This window comes from Ptiloglossa arizonensis, chromosome 11, assembly GCF_051014685.1.
Source record: "Ptiloglossa arizonensis isolate GNS036 chromosome 11, iyPtiAriz1_principal, whole genome shotgun sequence".
Lineage (NCBI taxonomy): Eukaryota > Metazoa > Arthropoda > Insecta > Hymenoptera > Colletidae > Ptiloglossa > Ptiloglossa arizonensis.
Genome location: NC_135058.1, coordinates 5,754,357 through 5,774,067, shown reverse-complemented (window position 1 = coordinate 5,774,067; position 19,711 = coordinate 5,754,357). Strand labels below are relative to the sequence as shown.

The 19,711-nt window shown below is 44.8% G+C and overlaps 1 protein-coding gene across 1 annotated transcript in view; it reads right to left on the bottom strand.

Moving 5' to 3' along the window:
* Nucleotides 1–15,196: 15,196 nt before the first annotated feature.
* Toy (paired box 6 protein twin of eyeless) overlaps nucleotides 15,197–19,711 on the bottom strand; it is a 67,459-nt gene continuing 62,944 nt past the window's right edge. The window contains exon 9 of the mRNA XM_076323072.1: nucleotides 15,197–15,352. Coding sequence (XP_076179187.1) covers nucleotides 15,264–15,352 — 89 coding nt within the window. The 3' untranslated portion in view covers nucleotides 15,197–15,263. The remainder of the gene's footprint in view (nucleotides 15,353–19,711) is intronic.

The window sequence follows — 19,711 nt, the reverse complement described above, 5'->3', positions numbered from 1 at the left end:
CACGCATCGTCCGTTTCATTCCGCGCGCAAAAGTTCTTGGAATATTTCGCGCGGGCTGCGTTCAAAATCATTTTTCAAAGTAAATTCGAAGCAAACGCAATATGTCTTTTCACAAGCGGAACAGTAGGAACTGAATATCGAAGCGGGGCTCGGAGCCCTTTGGTTCTCGATCGAGGGGGGTTGTGGGGAGGTGTTTACGAGGAAGTGGTACATGCGGGTCCGAACGAAGTGTACGATCTCGAAACCGAGTTTCTCGAACGCTCGAGAAACCAGTGTGCTCCGCGAGAGATTCACTCATACTCTTTTCTCTCTTTCTCTCTTTCTCTCTTGCGGTTGCTTTGTTTTCGTTTTCTTCCAAAAATATAAATTTACTAATGTACAATCCCCGTTCACCGTGTACGTGTACGTGTGTATGCCTGTGTATGCGCGCGTGTTTGTGTGATGTTTGCGCACGCGCGCGTGTATCCGTGTACGTGTGTATCGATGCGTGCGTTTATCGCGTAAAAAACGTTCGAACGAATTTGTACACCTATTATCGCGAAACGCAGTGTTGTTTCTAGTGCGTAAACGTTGCAACAACATCGCGGAAACGTCGTTTCGCGTGTCTTGTCTCGGCGCAATTTACACGTGCGATTATCCTATTGACTGCTGATAAATCGTTATAGTTCAATCTCGCTTGCAAACCGACTTCACGCGATGTTAACGCGCGCAGTGGTGAGAGAGAGAGAAAGGGAGACAGAGAGATCATCGAGAGGAGGATCTCGTCCCCTCACCCCCCCTCACCCAGTTCGCGAGCCGCTTACGGAGATCGGTAATCGCGAGATCTAAACGAACAAGTGGCGTTCTGGCTTGTAACACTCATTATACGTATGCGTGGATGATCGCTCGATGGCGGTTCGTTTATTCGCGGAGGGAAACGTGTGTGATCGAAGAAGATGATGAAGAAGAAGAAGAGTCCTGGAACGGTCGAAGTGTCGAGAAGAACAGAGAGAGAAATAGGGGCGGGTAGGGATGGAGCTGAGTATTTATCGGAGTCACTAATTTAACACCGTTTCTCCGCATCAGGTACGAACCAGCGACGAAGTTTAATCGACTAGCGAGCGCGAGTCGCGAGTAAACGAATAAAAGAAAGAAACGGAGGGAGCGAATAGCGTTGTCGTTCGCGCTCGAGACTGCGTGTACGTATTAGAGAGTCACGCCTCGAAACGTGTACGAAAGAGACACGTGTACAAACAAGTGTATCAAAAGTATCCGTTACTCCGATCCGTGTAATTTTTAGTACGCGTGTAATCGTTCTAAAAATTTATACGGATCTAAATGCAGGCAAGTTAATACACGTGAGATGTTACACGTGTATTTAAATACATGTAATACACTACACGTGTATTTAAATACATATGATACACTACATGTGTATTTAAATACATGTGATACTCTACACGTGTATTTAAATATACGCGATACGGTACACGTGTAGATCTCCAATGTGTACTCGGTACGAGGAAAATATTAGTCACGAATTTTGCTCGCGAATCTGTATCTTGCAGAATTTACCTTGAGCGTGAAATCCAAGGTCAAACTTTTCTTCTTTTTTTTTTACAATGTTTTCCTGTTTTACTCCGTCGAGGACGAAAAGTTTTCGAAGGAACAACGCGACGAGAATTTTCTCAAAGTAAATTGACAACGTCGATCCAGCCAATCGGAAAACGAAACGTTTCTCTCATTTTGCTTTCTGTCGCTACACACGACGCGTAAAGGAAGAAGCCGTGGATGGGCGCGTCACTGGTATGTATACAGAGTGGTTCAAACAGAATTGGACGGTAAGAAAAACGTATTGGTAACTATGTTTATTCTTTAGTAAATTGGACTTTAGCCATGAATTAAATTACAGGAAACCCGTGGAATTGGGTCTTGGAAATTGGTTCGGATTTGGCTACGAAACCTTAATGACGTATTTCGTACGTGAAACCGACAAACTCCATGAGACGAAACAGAGGGAATTCGTGTGAAATGTTACTTGTTCGCATATTGAAAAATTTACAGAAAATCTAGTCGATTGGTACGAAACATTTATTATACACTCGCTAGGAAATTTTCGAAGTTGTTCCATTCTTTTTAATCACGCTGTAACCAGAGTCCAAACGGGGGGAAGCACTTCGTTCCCGGTAGCAACGACGCGCAACCTAATTCGCTGAAGATTTAATAATCTTTCATGAGAAAACGGATGGTTCGCGATACATTGTTCTTTTGGAACTTTTGTATCTTCTTATCGAATAAAATGTAACATGATTTCACCTACGATTTCAAGGTCGAGGTGAATTTTGCGACAACTTTTTCGAACAAATTTTTTTTCACGAATTCTCAAAAACCGTAACAAATATTTGGCCAACGCCCTGCGCAGTGTACCGTTCATAATTATTCGGACAATCGTGGATTCTACATTCGCTCCGACTGTATCGTTACTTCTGAGTTCGAATCAACGAAAATGAAACCTTTTCGGTAAAGTTTGCGCGTCGAAAAAGTACAAAAATTGAAAAATTCTATTCAAAATTAGACGTTTTCCGTTTCGAAATCGGTTGATCGTCGACACTCGTTATCGTGGACTTTCGAACGCGATTATGTCCGTTCGTAAGATCCAAAAATTTCTTCGATCGTGTCAACAGATCAATTTAAAATCGTGGAAAGTTTTAACGCTCATTAAAAAAAATATCAACGCCACAAGTTGCGGACGTCTAACGTTTCTCCGGTTCGTTGGTAAAATTAAATAAACGAAAAATTGTAATTACACGATTATTCGTAACGAAGAGCACCGTAACGTTGAAGTTAACAAATACGCTTCGAAACTTCGAAAAACGCGAACATTCTAACGGCGGGGATGTAGGAATCACTGAATACCTTTCGTACGAAAAATATAATCGTTGATGCAGAAAGTTCGATGAATTATGCACGGTATCGTGTTAAGTACGTCGTGTGGTTTCTCGCGACAAAGTTTACGAGTCCTTCCGTCACCTCCAGAGGATCTACTCCCTTTTTCCCTTCCTTTTACCGCTAACGCGATTAATTACAAATTTTATATCGCGTAAAAAGCCTTGTCTGAGGTAGTGCATATATATCAAATTACCCTGTACCGTAATTTTCCCACTTTCGCGGTACTCCGTGCGTACTCCGACCACCGGAAATTCACTTTTTTCGCGGAAACTCGTCTCTCGTCTTCGTTCGGCCGGCCTCGCCAGCCACAATTCGCTCCGCGGCAAAAATTATTTCGAAATCGCACTCCTCTTTCCTGCAAAATCTTTCACCGTTTAAAGTAAATAAAAAATATATAAAAAAAAAAAAAACAAAATTATTTCGTAGTTACAACCTTCTTTGCTGCAAAAGCTACCGCTGTATAAAAAATAAATAGAAGATAGTCTAAAGGGTGGGTCCGCTACATGACTCCGAAAACGTTTATTGAAAATTGAATATAGAACATCTCTAAGTTAGCTAAACTTTAAGAACTTATTATACTGGATGAAACCATATGAAAAAAATATGAAACGTCGATTGATTCAATTCTCTTTGGAACTCGAGAATGAAACCTTCGAAGTGTGTACAATAAAAATGAGAAAAAAAACGATCGCTGAGGGATGAATCGATCAATTGGGACATTTTATGACGAGAAACTCAATCTGTACGTGAAACGACGAACGAGTGCGGACAAGTCAATTTTGAACTTAAAAGCGACTTAATTCCCTTCGAATACAAATGTAACGATGCGAGTAAAAAAGCGTGACATCGATAAGTACAGTCGCCTTGGGAAAGTAAGTCGATACTCTCTTTAAAATATTTCAATTCATGCTGTCAGAAATCGACACATCAGTTTCTTTTGATTGTCAAGTGTTCGTTATTCGTCGTGTACAGCCAGTATTCGAACAAAGTTTTGACGAAGTAATTGTTTATTTCGGCAAGAGAATTTTCAAAAACGGAAAGTAACTTAACGGCATTGTTAATTTATCATCTTTTCTAGCACGATGATCCTTGGGTGTAATTTTTCTGTAGATCTTAAGTATACGTCGTGTAAATTTAATATTCGAACGTACAACTTAAATTGTTAATGTAGCAGAAGCATTCCAATGATACGTTACAAAAATTGATATTTCGAGAAAGAAATGCTGAATATCTTTGTCGTCGATAGGTAAACAATATCTTATGTAAAACAGGGTTTTAACGAAGCACACGATAAGGTTAAAGGTATGGAAAATGTTGATAATAAATTAAGAAGTAGACGAAGGCGACACGCGACAAAGGATTAAAACAATTTGATTCTTTGGAAGAAAGAGAATCGTTAACAAGAGCGAAAGAAATAAAAATGTAAACAACAAATTTCAACGTTTAAATTTATATATAAAAACCACACAAGTAGGACAACAAAATCGCTGGATAATCGTTTCATACTTTCTTTGCGCTATTACTTCGAGAATAGGTTTAAAAACGACCTTTGGCTCTCGGTTATGTTTTGTACACTTTCGTCTAATTTACGTGATAACGACGTTACAATAATAAGAATAAATATATACTTTAACGAAAATCAATCGTTATTATTTATCACGTGTATAATACATTCTTTCTACATTCCCTTTATCGTTAACTTACTTTCCAATACGACTGTACGATGTCTTCGTAATGTGAATAAAAAAAAAAAACAAACGACACGTTTGTTTTATCGTACGAGTGTTGTAAATATATTGACTCGTTTTCTACGACTGAGAGGTTAATCCATTGGCGTCGACGGCCGTTCGAGAGACGCGATATTATTATTTCTAAACGGTTAACGACCAAAATGACAGCACGTATCACACAGTGTGTGTCGTAACATGCAGGACCCACTTCAACGATGAGTTGAAGACACGAAAACAAAAAGAGTTTGCACAAACATGTGCCCTTGTTCTCCAATTATAGCCATTTTTCACCGATTCTACTAATCCGTATACGATGGTCGACAAACGATATCTCCGAACTCGTCCGCCATTTTGTTTCGTAACCTAAAATTATTTCCGATAAATAAATTTCCATTTCGAGCACTTCCCACGAAGATAAGCAGCTCCGCGTTACCAAAGTCCAAAAGTAGCTATAATTGAGGAACAATGTCAAACAGGGAACACATTTATACAAATTTTCTAAATTATTTTTTTTTATCCTCGATCCACCGTCGTAGTAGGCCCCGCGAATTGCTATACACTCTGTACACCGTTTCGAAGATTACGAACGATCTTGTGCGCGTAAACCGTCCTCTTCTTCAAGAAAATAAATTAATCCGCGCCTATCGGTCGAATTTTTGTTTTCGGGGAAAACCAAAACGAAAAAAAAAAGAAAAAAAATTCAAATTTCAAGAGGGAGAAAAACTCGAGATCCCCGACGAGTCGATCGATCTGCCAATCCGCGCGAAGCGAATCGGCCTCGAGGCGCAGCCGTAAATCCAACGAAGTTATTCGAGTTCCCTTCATCGCGTTTCAACGTCGTACAAATATTACACCGTCGTTCTCGCGAGACGACGTACTCTCGTTTCGAAATCCGTTCCAAGACCTTGCTTGTGAAGCGTGAAAACGTACATTACCGTACGATCCGAGGGGCAGGGGCAGGGAGGGTACAAGGGGTGTGCTGCAGTGACTTCTGGTAAACGACGAGCGAATAAATGTGGGTGCTCAGGTCGCGTCGATAACACCGCGCCGGCGATAGAACAGCTCCGACCGCTGTCTTTTCGGCTGCAGTAGAACCCCATCGTTCGCTTCCGGTCCAAGGGAGAACACCAAATATAAGGGCAAAGAGTTCCCGTGGGTACGATCTTCTATAAAGTGGTACGATCGAACGGCACCGGAATTACCGTTCCTCTTACCTACACAGTATATATACAACAGCGTGTCGACGATATCTCTCTAATGTACATTACGGGCTAAGAGTAAGTAACAAATGCTATTTTACAATAATTCGACTTTATACAGAAGCACGGGCTGGGGGGCTGTCCCGGACCGAGTGGCGGACAGCGACGACGCGACGACGGGCGCCCCCCCACCACTCCGTCGCGAGCCACGAAAATCGACGATCGGCTCGCGAGGAGACCCGAAGCGGGGTTTCGTTCGCGCGATTCGAAACGACTCCGCGTGTCGGGCGACGTACGTACGTATCTACCGTGAGCACGCAGAACGGTGCACGCTCCCGCTTCGAAATATTACTTCGCTCGTTTCTTCGACGACGTCTTTTGTATTCTATTTCTTTTTTTTTTTTTCCTTTTTCTTTTCTTTTCGGTTCTCTCGTTGCTCGCGATCGTCGCGAAACGACGTCCTTGGCTCCGAATAGCGTCGACGGCGATCGACGCGACGATTCCCCTTCCCCCCCTCGATTCAACCGGCCACACTGATCGGACGCGGTTCTCTTAATCTAGAACGGTGTAACGATCGTCCCTGCGCGTCGCGTTCGGGGAAAACGTGCAACGCGCAAGCGCTAACGCGCGGCCCGCGCTCGCTGGACGCGAGTCCGAATCGTCGTTGCTCGTCGGTTCCTGAACGAACGTACGACTCGACGAACCCCGCGAGAAACGCTTCTCTCGTCGTGGTAACGCGACCGAGTCTAGAGCCACGGTTCCCCTGAACCCCTCGTAAAGTCTGCGTGAAAGAGGGTCGACTTTTAACGGGATTACGCGCGTAGTCGGTTCCAACAAATCCTGCGCGAGCGCAGTGAACGCGACTGATTCCGAACACTGTTCGTAGAACGATCCACCGCGACGGGATGTTTCGGGTGGTTGCTGACCTAAGGAGACAATAACGGGTTCAGATTATTTGCGAATCATTTTGTTGCAGGTTGTTTTTTTTGGGGGGGGTTAGTTTGGTTAAAATTCGGGCGCTACTTCCCGCGTCGAAAACGACGGATAAAGTCACCGATTTAAAGTACTTCTTTTACTCTTTTCGTTTTTCTCCCGGATGGAAATATTTTTCCCGTGTGAGACTTTTACGGTTGGTCGGGGAGAGGGAGACGTATCGAGTGGTTCAAAAGTGATGTCTGAAAATTTCCTTTCGCTTTCGAGTGTATACCGAGAGTGGGGGAATGTTCAATTTTCGAGAAGCTAGAGGAACCGTGTCCAACCGATGCAAAGTATAAAATATATTTACAAATTTTTTAAATTAATCTTTTCATTGGATTTGAATCGATATGGTCACCATTTCTTTTTTAAAGAAATTTAAGATCGGTCCAAAGAAGTAATGGTAACGTACTGAATGGTTCGAAAGTGGGGGAAATGTTTCAATTTTGGAAAAGAAGTAGAGGAACCGTGTCTAGCCTATACAGAATACAGCAACGATAGAGTACATCTATTAATTTTCAAAATAAATCTCGTTGTTGCCCTAGAAACGATCTGCCGCTTTAATGACAACCAAGTGTCATTATTAAATCGTATCGACACTCTTTGACCACTCATGGCGCAAGAATTTGAACTTTGCAAATTTGTCAAAAGTTAGATTCTAAAGTTGAAATTCTCCTACCTTGCGGGCACTCGCGAAATGCACGAAAATTTATTAATAATAACGTTCGGTATTGTACTTTCGTAACAGCCAAAAGCTACTGGTCATTTTTCTCCCTTTTGCTTCTTTGTATATCATAAAGCTCGTACAAAATTCCTATCGGAAATTCGTTCGGGTCATTTCACGGAATTCCTCGCGCAACGTTCGCTAAAAATATTCCCTGATTGAAAACGGTCATCGAAGCAAATTCTAATTACGGTTGAACAAATTAAATTCGAATTACTATAAACACTTCCCTCCGAACCTTGTAACTGTGCGTTTCTTTTCACATCGAAATGTTATTTTTCTTTTTTGTATTTATTAATCAACGATTAATAATAATTACCCTTTGGTAACTTTCGGTAAATTTCTTGAAAAAGTGTAATAAAAAAGGTTCGATCAGAGACACGACGAAGCACTCGGTGAATTTTGCGACATCACTTTTGAAGCGCTCGAATCGCCGTAGCTTCCAGATTCGTAATATATAAATTTGGTACCGTGTCGCGAGCGATTTCTGTGATCGATAAACGTTACTTTTGGTTTGCACGACGATCGAAAATAAACGTTCGTAAAATTTTCATAGCTTACGCGAATCTGACCGGGACAACGATCGTTCGAACGCTTAGAAGAACTCGACGAAGCGTTCGAATTCACCGTAGCTTCCAGATTCGTAATATATAAATTTGGTACCGTGTCGCGAGCGATTCTTGTGATCGATAAACGTTACATTTGGTTTGCACGACGATCGAAAACCAACGTTCGTAAAATTTTCAAAGCTTACGCGAATCTGACCGGGACAACGATCGTTCGAACGCTTGGGAGAACTCGAATTCTCTGTAGCTTCCAGATTCGTAATATATAAATTTGGTACCGTGTCGCGAGCGATTCCTGTGATCGATAAACGTTACATTTGGTTTGCACGACGATCGAAAACCAACGTACGTAAAATTTTCAAAGCTTACGCGAATCTGACCAAGACAACGATCGTTCGAACGTTTGGGAGAACTCGACGAAGCGAAAGTTTCGAGACCACTTTTTTATCAGGGCGAGGAACGTCGAAAGTGTTCGATCTGTAAGTGGAGTGTTGTCAGCCGACGCCATATCTGCGTGCGAGCGTGATGGCCGGCCTCCGAAAAAAAGCCACCCTCCCGAGGCGGCTATCAATCCCAACGTTCCCTCCTTTACGAAGGCAGCCTGGTTCGAGCCACCCCAAAGTCTCGCGAGAATATTTGCAGCGGGAGCCCGCCTCCCGTATCCTCGAATCCCTCCGAAATTTGCGGGGAGAAATATTCGTACACGGCGCAACGAGATACAGGGTGTCCTCGAAAATCACGCGTCGTACAATCGAAATTGTTCGCGTTCCTCGCGAATTTTCGACATCCCTCATCGACGAATCCGTTCGATTGTCGAGTATTTCAAGGACAACGAGTACGACGATCGATAACGGAATTCTTCGACCGAATCGTCGATTTTTTTGGAATTCTCGGTGGCTTGTTTCGCGAAATAATCAATTCTACGACCGGTCGGTATACGGTGTGCGGAGAACGCATATAGGCGTTCGGTCAACGTGCTCGATAAATGCACGTATCGAATTCCCGCACACGAAGGGTGCGCGATTGTTAAATTTTGACACCGAAAGAATCGAAATCGAGCTTCAGGGGTTACATATACCTAGACAGTTTTAATAACGTTGATTCTTTTTTATAAAATTCTAGTTCCTAATTGTTACGTCGAAAACAATGTAATTGACAGAGTTATGAAATTTGAAACGTGACTTTTTCCAAAGTATATCTTTTGAATTGACGGACACGATATTTTGGAAAATATTTAACTGGTTTCTCCGAGGTCTCCGTAGAATATTCCGTGAAACTATCCAAAACTAGCAACGATCGAGTTTGCGTGTATAAATGGTTTCATATTTGAAAAAAAAAAAAAAATGAAAATCCGAAAACCATCGAAAAAGTACATAAAAATCGATGTTCTCGATTTCAAAGACCGCCGTTCCGGTTCAAGTAACAAATTTAAGCTTTTCCGATCGTTGCTGACTAGCTACACCATTGTACCCTTAAAAATTCGTTTGGCTTTTTCGTTCCGCTTGAATCGTTTCGAGCGGTGACGTGTTCGTCCGAAAACACTACCGAAAAAACACGACCGATAATCGATAGGCCATGCCTTTGACATTTTTATAAATTTCGTCCGCTTGAAGTTCGGTTGTAAACAAATTTTTATCTTCAATGACAAGGAACGTAAACGTTCACGGATGTACCGTTCGCTCCGCGACTTCCTTCCCGATGACGAATTAAACAATGTTTCACTTGGCGAAGAATCGGGAACCGGACGAACGTAAACGTATAACTCGGCCCCGAATGCGTGCAAACATTTTCGAAAATTCAATTCAATGTTTACCGACCGACGAAACTTTTCGAACAAACCGTGTAGAAAATTGAAAGGTGGAAAATTTGAAAATTCGACACGTTTCCCGGGCCCCGTTCTGTAATACATGACTCATCTCAGCGGTGATTTCTTTGAAATGGATTAATTTTGAAAACACAGTACCACCTGAAAGCTCTTCGTTTCGTTCGTAAAATTGAATCGATATCGCTACGCTCGTTTCATCGACAGCGAATCGATACACGTCGTATCCCGCGGACCGTTTACCAAATATAATACAAATAGCCGTGTTACCGATTAACAACTCTTCTGACCCCGTCCCGATTTTCTACTACGGGATTTCCACTAATTCGAGAAACCGTCGACCCGATTTACGGATGGATCGTTCAACGAACAGTTTCCCGTGCGACGAGGCTCCGTGCGTACGTTTGTACAATACTGTCGTGTGTAGTTGGTTGATATACCCTGCGTGACCCGGGTGTCATGCGTATACTTCTACGATCTTCGGATTTGAACGCGAAATCGAAGAAGAGCCGTTTCGATTCGAACCACGACCCTCCTCCTCCCCGATGCGTCGCGTTCGCGCAACGATCGACGAAATTTCGTCGATACCCAAAAAGAAAGTTTCACTTTCTCGCGCGACATTATTAACCCTTTGCTAACGTGTATCCACAGACATACATGGACGACATTGACGTTTCTCGACGCCCGTTAAGGAAATTCGCGAAGCATTCGACTCGAGAAACATTGATTTTCTCGACGATGTACAATACGCGAATGAGAAAATGGCATACGAGTGTTTGCAACTCCACTCACGGTCTATCAGTTTCCCTATCGTCGCGTGCATTGTCGCTATTGGTCGAGGACGGTTTATAGAAGATCGACAGTGACCAATAGCGATAATGCGCGCAGTGGTGGGGGAACTGGTAAACCGTAAGTGGGGACGTGAACGTGGTAGGGGGAACTGGTAAACCGTAAGTGGAGTATCAAACACTCGTTTGCCTTTTTCTCGCGGACGAACAGTACAGTACGTGCGCGAAAAGATCGCGTCTGAACGTACAGTGTGCTCTCTTCGTTCCTGGATCGTCTCCTCGAGTTACGTGGATACAGGGTGCTCGGAAAAATTGTATTGCCCCGGATAAAACGAAAATCGAGAACGAAATTGCACCGGAGGCACCGTTTACGAGAAAAATTAATTCGAAGAACTGTTCGGTGCATCTAATTAATGGCCAGCGTTGGAGATTTTTACACATTTTTACCGTAGCCGCGTTCCGTACACTACACAACGTTGGGACTTGTTTATTATCGCTAGTTACCTATTCACGCGTTCCTAACCTTAATGCGCTCTTTCGTCTGACTGGACGCTAGAAGTCTTTGGATAAAAAACATCATGAATATACGGAACTCGTGTTTTTAACTTTGTAGCGTAACGAGAACAGTCGGGGAAAGTGGCATCGAGTTGGATTTATACTAGTAGCTTTAATCGTGAATTATCGCGAGACGATATATTAGAAGAAAAAAAAGATCCGAAGAACCAGAGTCAAGACTCCTCGAAAGTTTCCAATTGCATCTGTAACACCGGTCGTTGGTTGTTTCGTACGGTTGATGTATTTTTCTCGAAAACGATCGCCTCCGAAATATGTAATTTTATTTCTCTCGAGTTTCGTCTCAATTCGAAGTATCTTTCCGTGCTCTTGTTTTTACCACGAATTACGAGCCACCCTGTGTATTTGTCCCGTGCGCGCGACGATGGCCCCTGAACGAATAGAACCCGCCATTGCTCCAAGCGCGATTCACTCGCGCGCGCACCGTTGCGAGAAAGGCTTGGAACAATCGTACCAAGAGTCGGAAACTATCGCGCTATCATTGAGAAATTTCAAAGAACGTAATTTTGAAGACGTTAACCCGGTGAAAAGTTTACCAAAAAATTACAAAGTGTACCGACCATTCGTCATCAATCTTTTCAAGTTTCTATTTCAATATTGTACGAATACTCGTTGGAGTACTCGCTCGATCCAATCCCAAAGAATCGAAACCATTGGTCGCGAGTAAGTGACTGTAACACTGTTCGTGAGATTCATTTTACAAATTTCAATCAACCGCAATTCAATCTTACGTTTTTCTTATTTCAAAGGTTTCGTGTTTTAACAAATCGAACTAACGCAAGATTCCTTTCATTGCGCGCATAGTAGCCTGAATAATCAACCGAATCCCGTGTGTCAAGAGTGGGGAGCACCGTGGGTCGGAGTGGGAGAAGTAACGGGTGTACATCTTGCATTGGTGCACCTAACTGAAACACACAATAGGAAGAAGATCCCAGTTTAGTTCTTCCACTTCGTTCACGCTGGTCCTTTACACATGGAATTCGGTTGATTTTTCTCGCCACGCTGATCACACGCGTGACTAATTAAACCAATGGACTGGTGGTAGAAGATCGAATCGTTTCAAATTTATCACGCGACACGAAACTAATTCCGGGTTTACGATCCGCGTCAAACACAGCGGCGGATCGTTAAAAAGAGCAGGTGTGTCCCGAGAGGATCGAGCGGCGCGTTTCTCGAATCGAAATGAAATTTCGTCGTTCAATTCCCAGCCACATCCGTGGCGAAAAGAACCGATCTCTTCGTCCGGTTTCTGTTTCAAAATGTCCGTCAACAAAGGGTTAATGGCTGATCGTCGCTGGCGGGACACTCGTCGGTGGATTCTCGGACGAGAGAACAGTCTTTTAACGATCTGGTGAACCGCGACAACGGGTGTTTCGGTGCGCGAAGAAATCAATCACCGATTCGCGATCGCAATTCGAAGATTGATTCGGCGCCGCGGTGACGATTTATGTTTCACCGTCGATCGATCGACGCGGATCGATCCGGGAACTGGTACGCGAGGTGTGGCTCGCGCAACGTAACAAACAATTATTGCAACCGACCGCGAAAGATCTCGAGATGCCGAACCGCGTGAGATCCGCTGGAACGATTCGAAGCGCGTTCGTCTCGTTCCTCGAATCGTGGAGCCGCGCGATCGCAAATTCCGAACGCCGTGTGTTATTGTTTTCCGGTCACTAGCGTCAGCAACGACCGCGTTCGTCGGCGAAATTTTGGCGGGCCTCCAACGAGGTTAATTAATCGAATTAAAGAGGCTCGTTAACCTTTCTCTCTCTCTCTCTCTCTCTCTCTCTCTCTCTCTCTCTCTCTCTCTCTCTCTCTCTTTCAACTCCTGTTGCATTCGTTCGCTTAACAGGTTTTTAGGCGCGATTCTTTCGACCCTTTCGTTCCACGGGATGCTTGAGGCCACTCACCGACTGTGAACGACGTCACGGATCAGCGACTTTCAAACTGCGAGACGCGTAGCTCGATACGTTCGTCCTTCGAACCGGGAAAAATATCCACGGTTTGTTGCTTAATTTCCTTTTTTTTTTTTAGCGCGCACAAGAGGCTATTTCTTCGAAGCAACGAAACGATCACTCGTTTCCCAGCATCGAAGACATTACCTTTCGCGAGAACCGAACCCCAGAGCGGACTAAAACTGTCCGTCGTCCATTTTGTATTTTATTTTTTCATTGCGTTACGTACGTTCTGTGTTTGATTATTCGTGGATTTTCGCACACTATACAAGAATCGCGAGGCAGTGTGTAATTTTGTTCGAAGAACGACGACACGCTGTAGAAGTTCGAAAGCCACCGTGTGCCGCGAATTACTTTCTAGGTTATGTCGCCGCCACGTGACTTCGTACTCGAACGACCACGGTAGGGGGTTTACCTCCGTGCACGGCCAGTTAAACTTTGGGATGGAAAAATTGTTCGCGCGTCGAAACGAAATGAGTATCTCGATGGAAGAATTAATTATCGTAGTCGCGAGCAAGGAGTGGAATTTTCAAAGATCGAATTGCAGTTTCTCGACCACTTGGTCGGTGGATTCAAATTTTTCCCGCGAGAACTTCTCGATCGGCGATCGCTGACAAAGATGATCGAACGAAATTCTGCGATCGTAACGAATTGGAAAATAATACGATTTCGCGTTTAAAAATTTCAACAGACACTTCTCAACGTTCTCGATGTTGTTATGAAAAGGTGGTAAAACGGAGAACGTTTCCAGCACGTGCATGAGATTCTTGGTTCAATGTTGCACACCTCGGAGATGCCATTCCGAGCTGAGCGATCTCTTGCACCGAGCGTACTCAATGACCAAACGGGAAAACAATCGCGACTAACAATTACGCGACGCGACATGTCTTGTTAAATCTAGATTCTGGATGCAGCTAAGCAAAACATCTTCACGAACTCGTTTCAAAGGACTACTCCGTTTGTACCTGTTTGAACAAACGAGCCTCTCGGAGGCCGAACCGATCGACTATTTCATATTCATGTATTTTATCCACGTCCGAACTCTACGAAATAACTCCGCAGAACTCTAAGATTTCACAGACGTTACTGTTAAAAATATTTAAGTAATTGATTTTCTAAAATTAGGCTGTTCCAAAAATATCCCAGTAAAATAAAAAGACGAGAAAATCGATTATACGAGAGTCGTGTCTAACAATTTACTCCAAATGGAGAAACCCTACAAAGAAGGTAGTCGATCTTCGGGTTCGCGAAAGGCTCGAACTCTTCGAAGGTGTTGTTGCTTCGTCGTTGCGAGGAGAGACACTTTCCAAGATTTCGGATCGATAGAAGCCAGATTCCTTCTTGAAGGAATCTTTTCTATCAGTTCTTTTTGTAAGCGTACCATGGCGACGAAAGGGTCGACCGAACACGATGACACTCGCGAAGCAAGACCCGCGAGCGAACTCTCGATCGCGAACCTGGTTGCTGTTAGAATCGTTCGAACGTCACGGATCGCTCGAGAAACACTGACGAAGCTGACTGGCGGAACGACGATTTTCGTGTATCCTTGTCTCTTGGATTCCTAACGGGTATCCTCGAGGTCTTTCGGTGTGTACACCCGATCACGACGAAGTGATCGAGGTCGGTGATTCGTCGGACGGTTGGCGAATTGAACCGCGATCGAGAAAAAAAAAAAAAACAAATCTATCATCGTCGTCTACGTCTACGTCGTCGTCGTCGTCGCTGTCGTTGTCGTGGTCGTGGTCGTCGCGCGCGCGTTACGCGAACCATCTCTGGAAGAGAGCGTTCAGAGAGGATTGATCGGTTCGTTCTCACTCACTGGTGTCAGAGGTATGCACAGGAGTGGTAGCCGGCGTGTGCGGTGGCTGATGTTGCGTAGGCTGCGTCGGTATCCCGAGGGACGCGAGCAGCGGCCGTGGCACAGCACCGGGGGTGGCTGTCGGCGGCGGCGGGCTCTCCTGGCCTACGAGCAGACTCGCGGGCGGGAACCCGAAGAGCTGGGATCACTGGAGCCTCGGCCAATAGTTACCTGCCAAGTCGGGGGTTTGCGACGGGATCTGCACCGGCACCGAGACGCCCGCCGATATCACACCTGGAACAGGAAATACGTACGTGTACTGTGCGGAGATCGCGAGTTTGCCAACGGGCAGAACGACAGAAGGGGACTGGGTCTTCGCTCCGCCCAATCCCCACCGGTAGAACCCCCGTTTAGGCGCCAAGCATAGGTGTAGAATCTTTTATACGTAAGAAAATTTCTCGTGTGTAATTGTACAATCGAAGGTGCGATTAACCCTTTGTACTCGATGCTTCTTCGTTACCGGAAACTGACGCCTCGAAGAAATTTCTAAGTCGTTAAATTAATCCTGAATGGAACATTTTTGTATACTTTCCATACATATGTTTACACTCTACGAAAATATAATATTTAAATATTAGTTTGAATTCCAAACCGTGAAGTTTTCCAGGGTGGGGAATATAGTAGACTGAATTAGGTGGCGGCTGAGGGTCTCCTCTCGAGTCCAAAGGGTTAAGTGTTGGAAAGATTAGAGGAAAAATATAGGTGGCATCTAAAATATTAATGAAGCATAGTTCCACGAAAGAATTATTCGTAAGGTAGCTGGAACTTTAAGTGCACACGAAAATGGAGAAAGGCGCTGGCATGGTTGCATTGCATTGGCGTAGAATCTTCGTGCCCGTGGGACATACACGAAAGCGTGGAAAAATGTTGAAGGTTTTAAAGGAAGATGTTAAAATACGATTGAAGATTCGGGTAATGGCAAAGTCACGGGAACTTTTTCGTTTCGCTGATAGTTAATATTCGAAGCCTACGCCAATGCGTTCAGTTATCGCTTCGTCTTGTTCAATTTCGGTGTCTCTTCCTCGCGACCACGCGATGGAGTCACCGTACGTACGCGATTGTCTTAGCCAATAACGAAAATGCGTATGCTTCCAAGTAGGACGACCAATCCGATTCGTCGGTAACGTACAATCTCCGTATAGTACCTTGCGATTGAATCCTCGAGGAGTCTGTCCAGTTTCTACGATAGAATCGTATCATTCGTCGGTATCGTTCGAAATGATTTCAAAATTTGATTTCACGGTATAAATTCACTATTGATTTTGGTACGTTCCTTGGGTCCTTTTTGACCCATTGTGTTCTCACAAATCGCTTCAATTCGCTACCCTACAATTAGTTTCTATCGCAACGGATACGATTGCACCTGTATTTTCTTGTAACGATCTTGGTGCGTTCCTCGGGTCCTTTTTGACCCACTATGTTCTCACAACTTACCCTACAATAAGTTTCCACCGCAACGGATACGATTGCACCTGTATTTCCCCAGGTCCCGCTTGTACTTTAAAATTTGGGAAAAAAAGGCTCTCGAGTTAACATAAACGAATTCCACGCGACGGAACACGAGCATCCTGAACTCGGGAATCGTGAGATTCCGAGGAGTAATCGAATACGAGTGACGAAACATCGCTAATTGGCAATCGCTATCGTTCGATTCGAAGACATAGTAGTTCGTGCACGAAAACAATTGCGATCGTCGTAAAAATCGCTCGATCGATGGTCGGACAGCTCCGAAGGCGAATGAAAAAATTTCATCGAGTCCAACGAATCGAGAAGGGCCTCGATGTATGTATTTTTGTTGGCAACACTTTGCGCGTGTTCCTCTCGATGTGGTACCTTGGCGACACTTGGCAATGGAAACGACAACGGGACATCGTCGGAGGCGGTGGTGACGGTGACGGCAGAGGCAGAGGCAGGGGCAGAGGCAGAGGCGGCGGCGGTAACGAGCGCGGTGAAAGTCCCCGGCGCTCATGCACGTAAAACGATTATGATGGATAAGTTGCGGCTCGTTCCGCGCGCGTAAGAAGCGCGAAACCGAGGAACAGAGGGGGAGCACCGGAACGAGGAGTGGAACGCGACGAAGGCGGACGATGTTAAAAGCGAAAGGAAGAAAGAGAAAGAGAGAGGGAAAGAGAGAGAGAGAGAGAGAGAGTGAGTCCCCTCCCCGTCACCGGAGCAAAAGCTGGGAGGAAAAGACAAGAGGAATGCCGCGCGTGTTCCGCAGTATTCCACCATTCTACGGCGTTCCGCTCCATTCCTGTAGGTACGCCGCGCACTCCCCCGTGTTTCCTCCCCTTTGGGTTCGCACGTTATTGAGCGCTCGCCCAGCCGAGGCGAGACCCAACCCATCCACATCCTCTGTTCGCCCCCCGTTATATACCCTGAAGAGAGGAAGAGCCGGCTCGACAGGGACGGTGCGAACCAGCCCTGAACGGGAACGAGAGAGAAAACGACCAACTGACGGAGGGAGGGTGAGAGAAACAAGAGAGAGAGAGAGAGAGAGAGAGAGAGAGAGAGAGAGAGAGAGAGAGAATCTGTGAGAGCAAAAGAGAGAAGAGAGAAAGTGTGAGCGAGTGAACGAGAGAGTCAAGATAGGGAGAGAGTGAGTCTACGAGTGTAAGAGAGACGAGAGAGTGAGCGAGAACGAGAGAGCCAAGACAAAGAGAGAGCGAATAAGAGCAAGAGAGAGAGAGAAAGAGTGAACCAGTGAGAATGAAAGAGAGAGGAGAGCGAACAAACGAGAGAGAGAGAGAGATAAAAGAGCGGAGATAGAGTAGGCTACCGGGAGGTTCGACCCTCCGCAGTTTTCGCTAAACGAGGGTGGCCAGATGGGAGTGAGGGGAGGACGAGAAGGCAGAGGGTCGAGACGAACCGAAAGTTGAAGAAGAACGAAAGAATGGACGGAGAGACGCGCGCGGCGGAGTAACGGAGAAAGTGAGAGTCGAGAAAATGGAAAATTCAGCCGGCTCCGCTGTCTCGCCGTGGGGACGGCCGGGGTGGAAAACCACCGAACATCCCATTCTTCGATTCAGCCCGCTGGCGCCCATGCGAGATTTGTTTTAAAATCCTTTTACAATTCCGTGGACGAACACGGCCCACGTGCTGCGCCGCCGTCTCGACCGACCGCTTTCGCCTAACTTCTCACTCTCGCCACCCCCGACGCACACCTACGTACACGCCTACGAGTAACGGCAACCCTCTTAGTGCCCTCGCGGATGCCCAGGGAGGGGAAGAACCGCTATGTAGATTGCGTGTAAAGAGGTTCCCGGGTAATCCTCGACGGTTTATTTCGCTCTCGGCACCGCGCGTTACAGCGCGCGCTCTCCCAAGAAACGGCGCCGCGAGAGAACACGAAAAATCTAAGGGCTGGACCACGAGAACGAAGAAAGACGACGATCGACTTGCCTGTGAGATTCTTCGAAATGTGAACGCGTAGTTGGTGAACGCGTTCGTCGAAATCGTCGCGACGATTTTTCCTCGCCGCGAAGGGAGAAATTCCACCCTCGAATTTCGAGCGATTTGTTATATTTTTCCTGCGAAGAAACAGGGCCCGTTTTGAAGCGATTTGTTATATTTTTCCTGCGACGAAAAAAGGCCCGTTTTGAAGCGATTTGTTATATTTTTCCTGCGATGAAAAAAGGCCCGTTTTGAAGCGATTTGTTATATTTTTCCTGCGACGAAAAAGGAACCGTTTTGAAGCGATTTGTTATATTTTTCCTTGGATGAAAAAGGAACTGTTTTGAAGCGATTTGTTATATTTTCCCTGCGACGAAAAAGTGACCGTTTCGAAACGATTTGTTTTCCATACGGGAGAGAGAATTTCGAACGATTTCTACCCAGAAAATAGATATTTTACAGAAACTCCGTTGTTTGGTCGTTCGGATTCCCGCCGCGGAAAGAATTGTGAACCGAGTTTTTTTTTTCGATCTTCGGACCGACTCGCGGTGTATCGCTATTGGGAAATTCAATTGCGAAAGATCCTTTACAATTTCGGTGGATCTTTTCGCGTTACTATGATTAAGATCAGTCGAAGACCGAGGCGCTAGTACGTGAGGGTACACACGAGAGAGGATTACGAGGAGCTGTCGAGGGTTGAATTCAAGAAGTCGATATGTATGCAACAAACGTTGCAATGTTTGCAGAATAGAATTTACTATCGAATAGTTTCCATTTTTAAAGAAAATACTATCGGAGAGTGTTTTTATATATGGAAATTATCCTGAAAAATACACGAATGTACTTTTCACGATTATTCGTGTCAAATTGAATCAAATTGCCAAAATTACGGGTATCTCTAACACAGATTCGAAGAAGACTATAACTCATTCCAAAGAAGGGTGTCAAAAAACCCACTTATCTCTATCGTAAATAATATACCCTAGACGATCACGTAATCATACGGGAGTACAACAAAATACGTTTACGTTATAAGAAACAGATACAATCTCAAAAATCATGCTTTTAACAGACATGTATCTGTACGAACAACCTCTTCTGATTATTACTCCGTACCAGACCGAACGTTTACCCGTTCTTCCAATACCAAACGAGTTCTGACGACGCTTAAACCCTTAATTGTCTATAAAAAAAAAAACG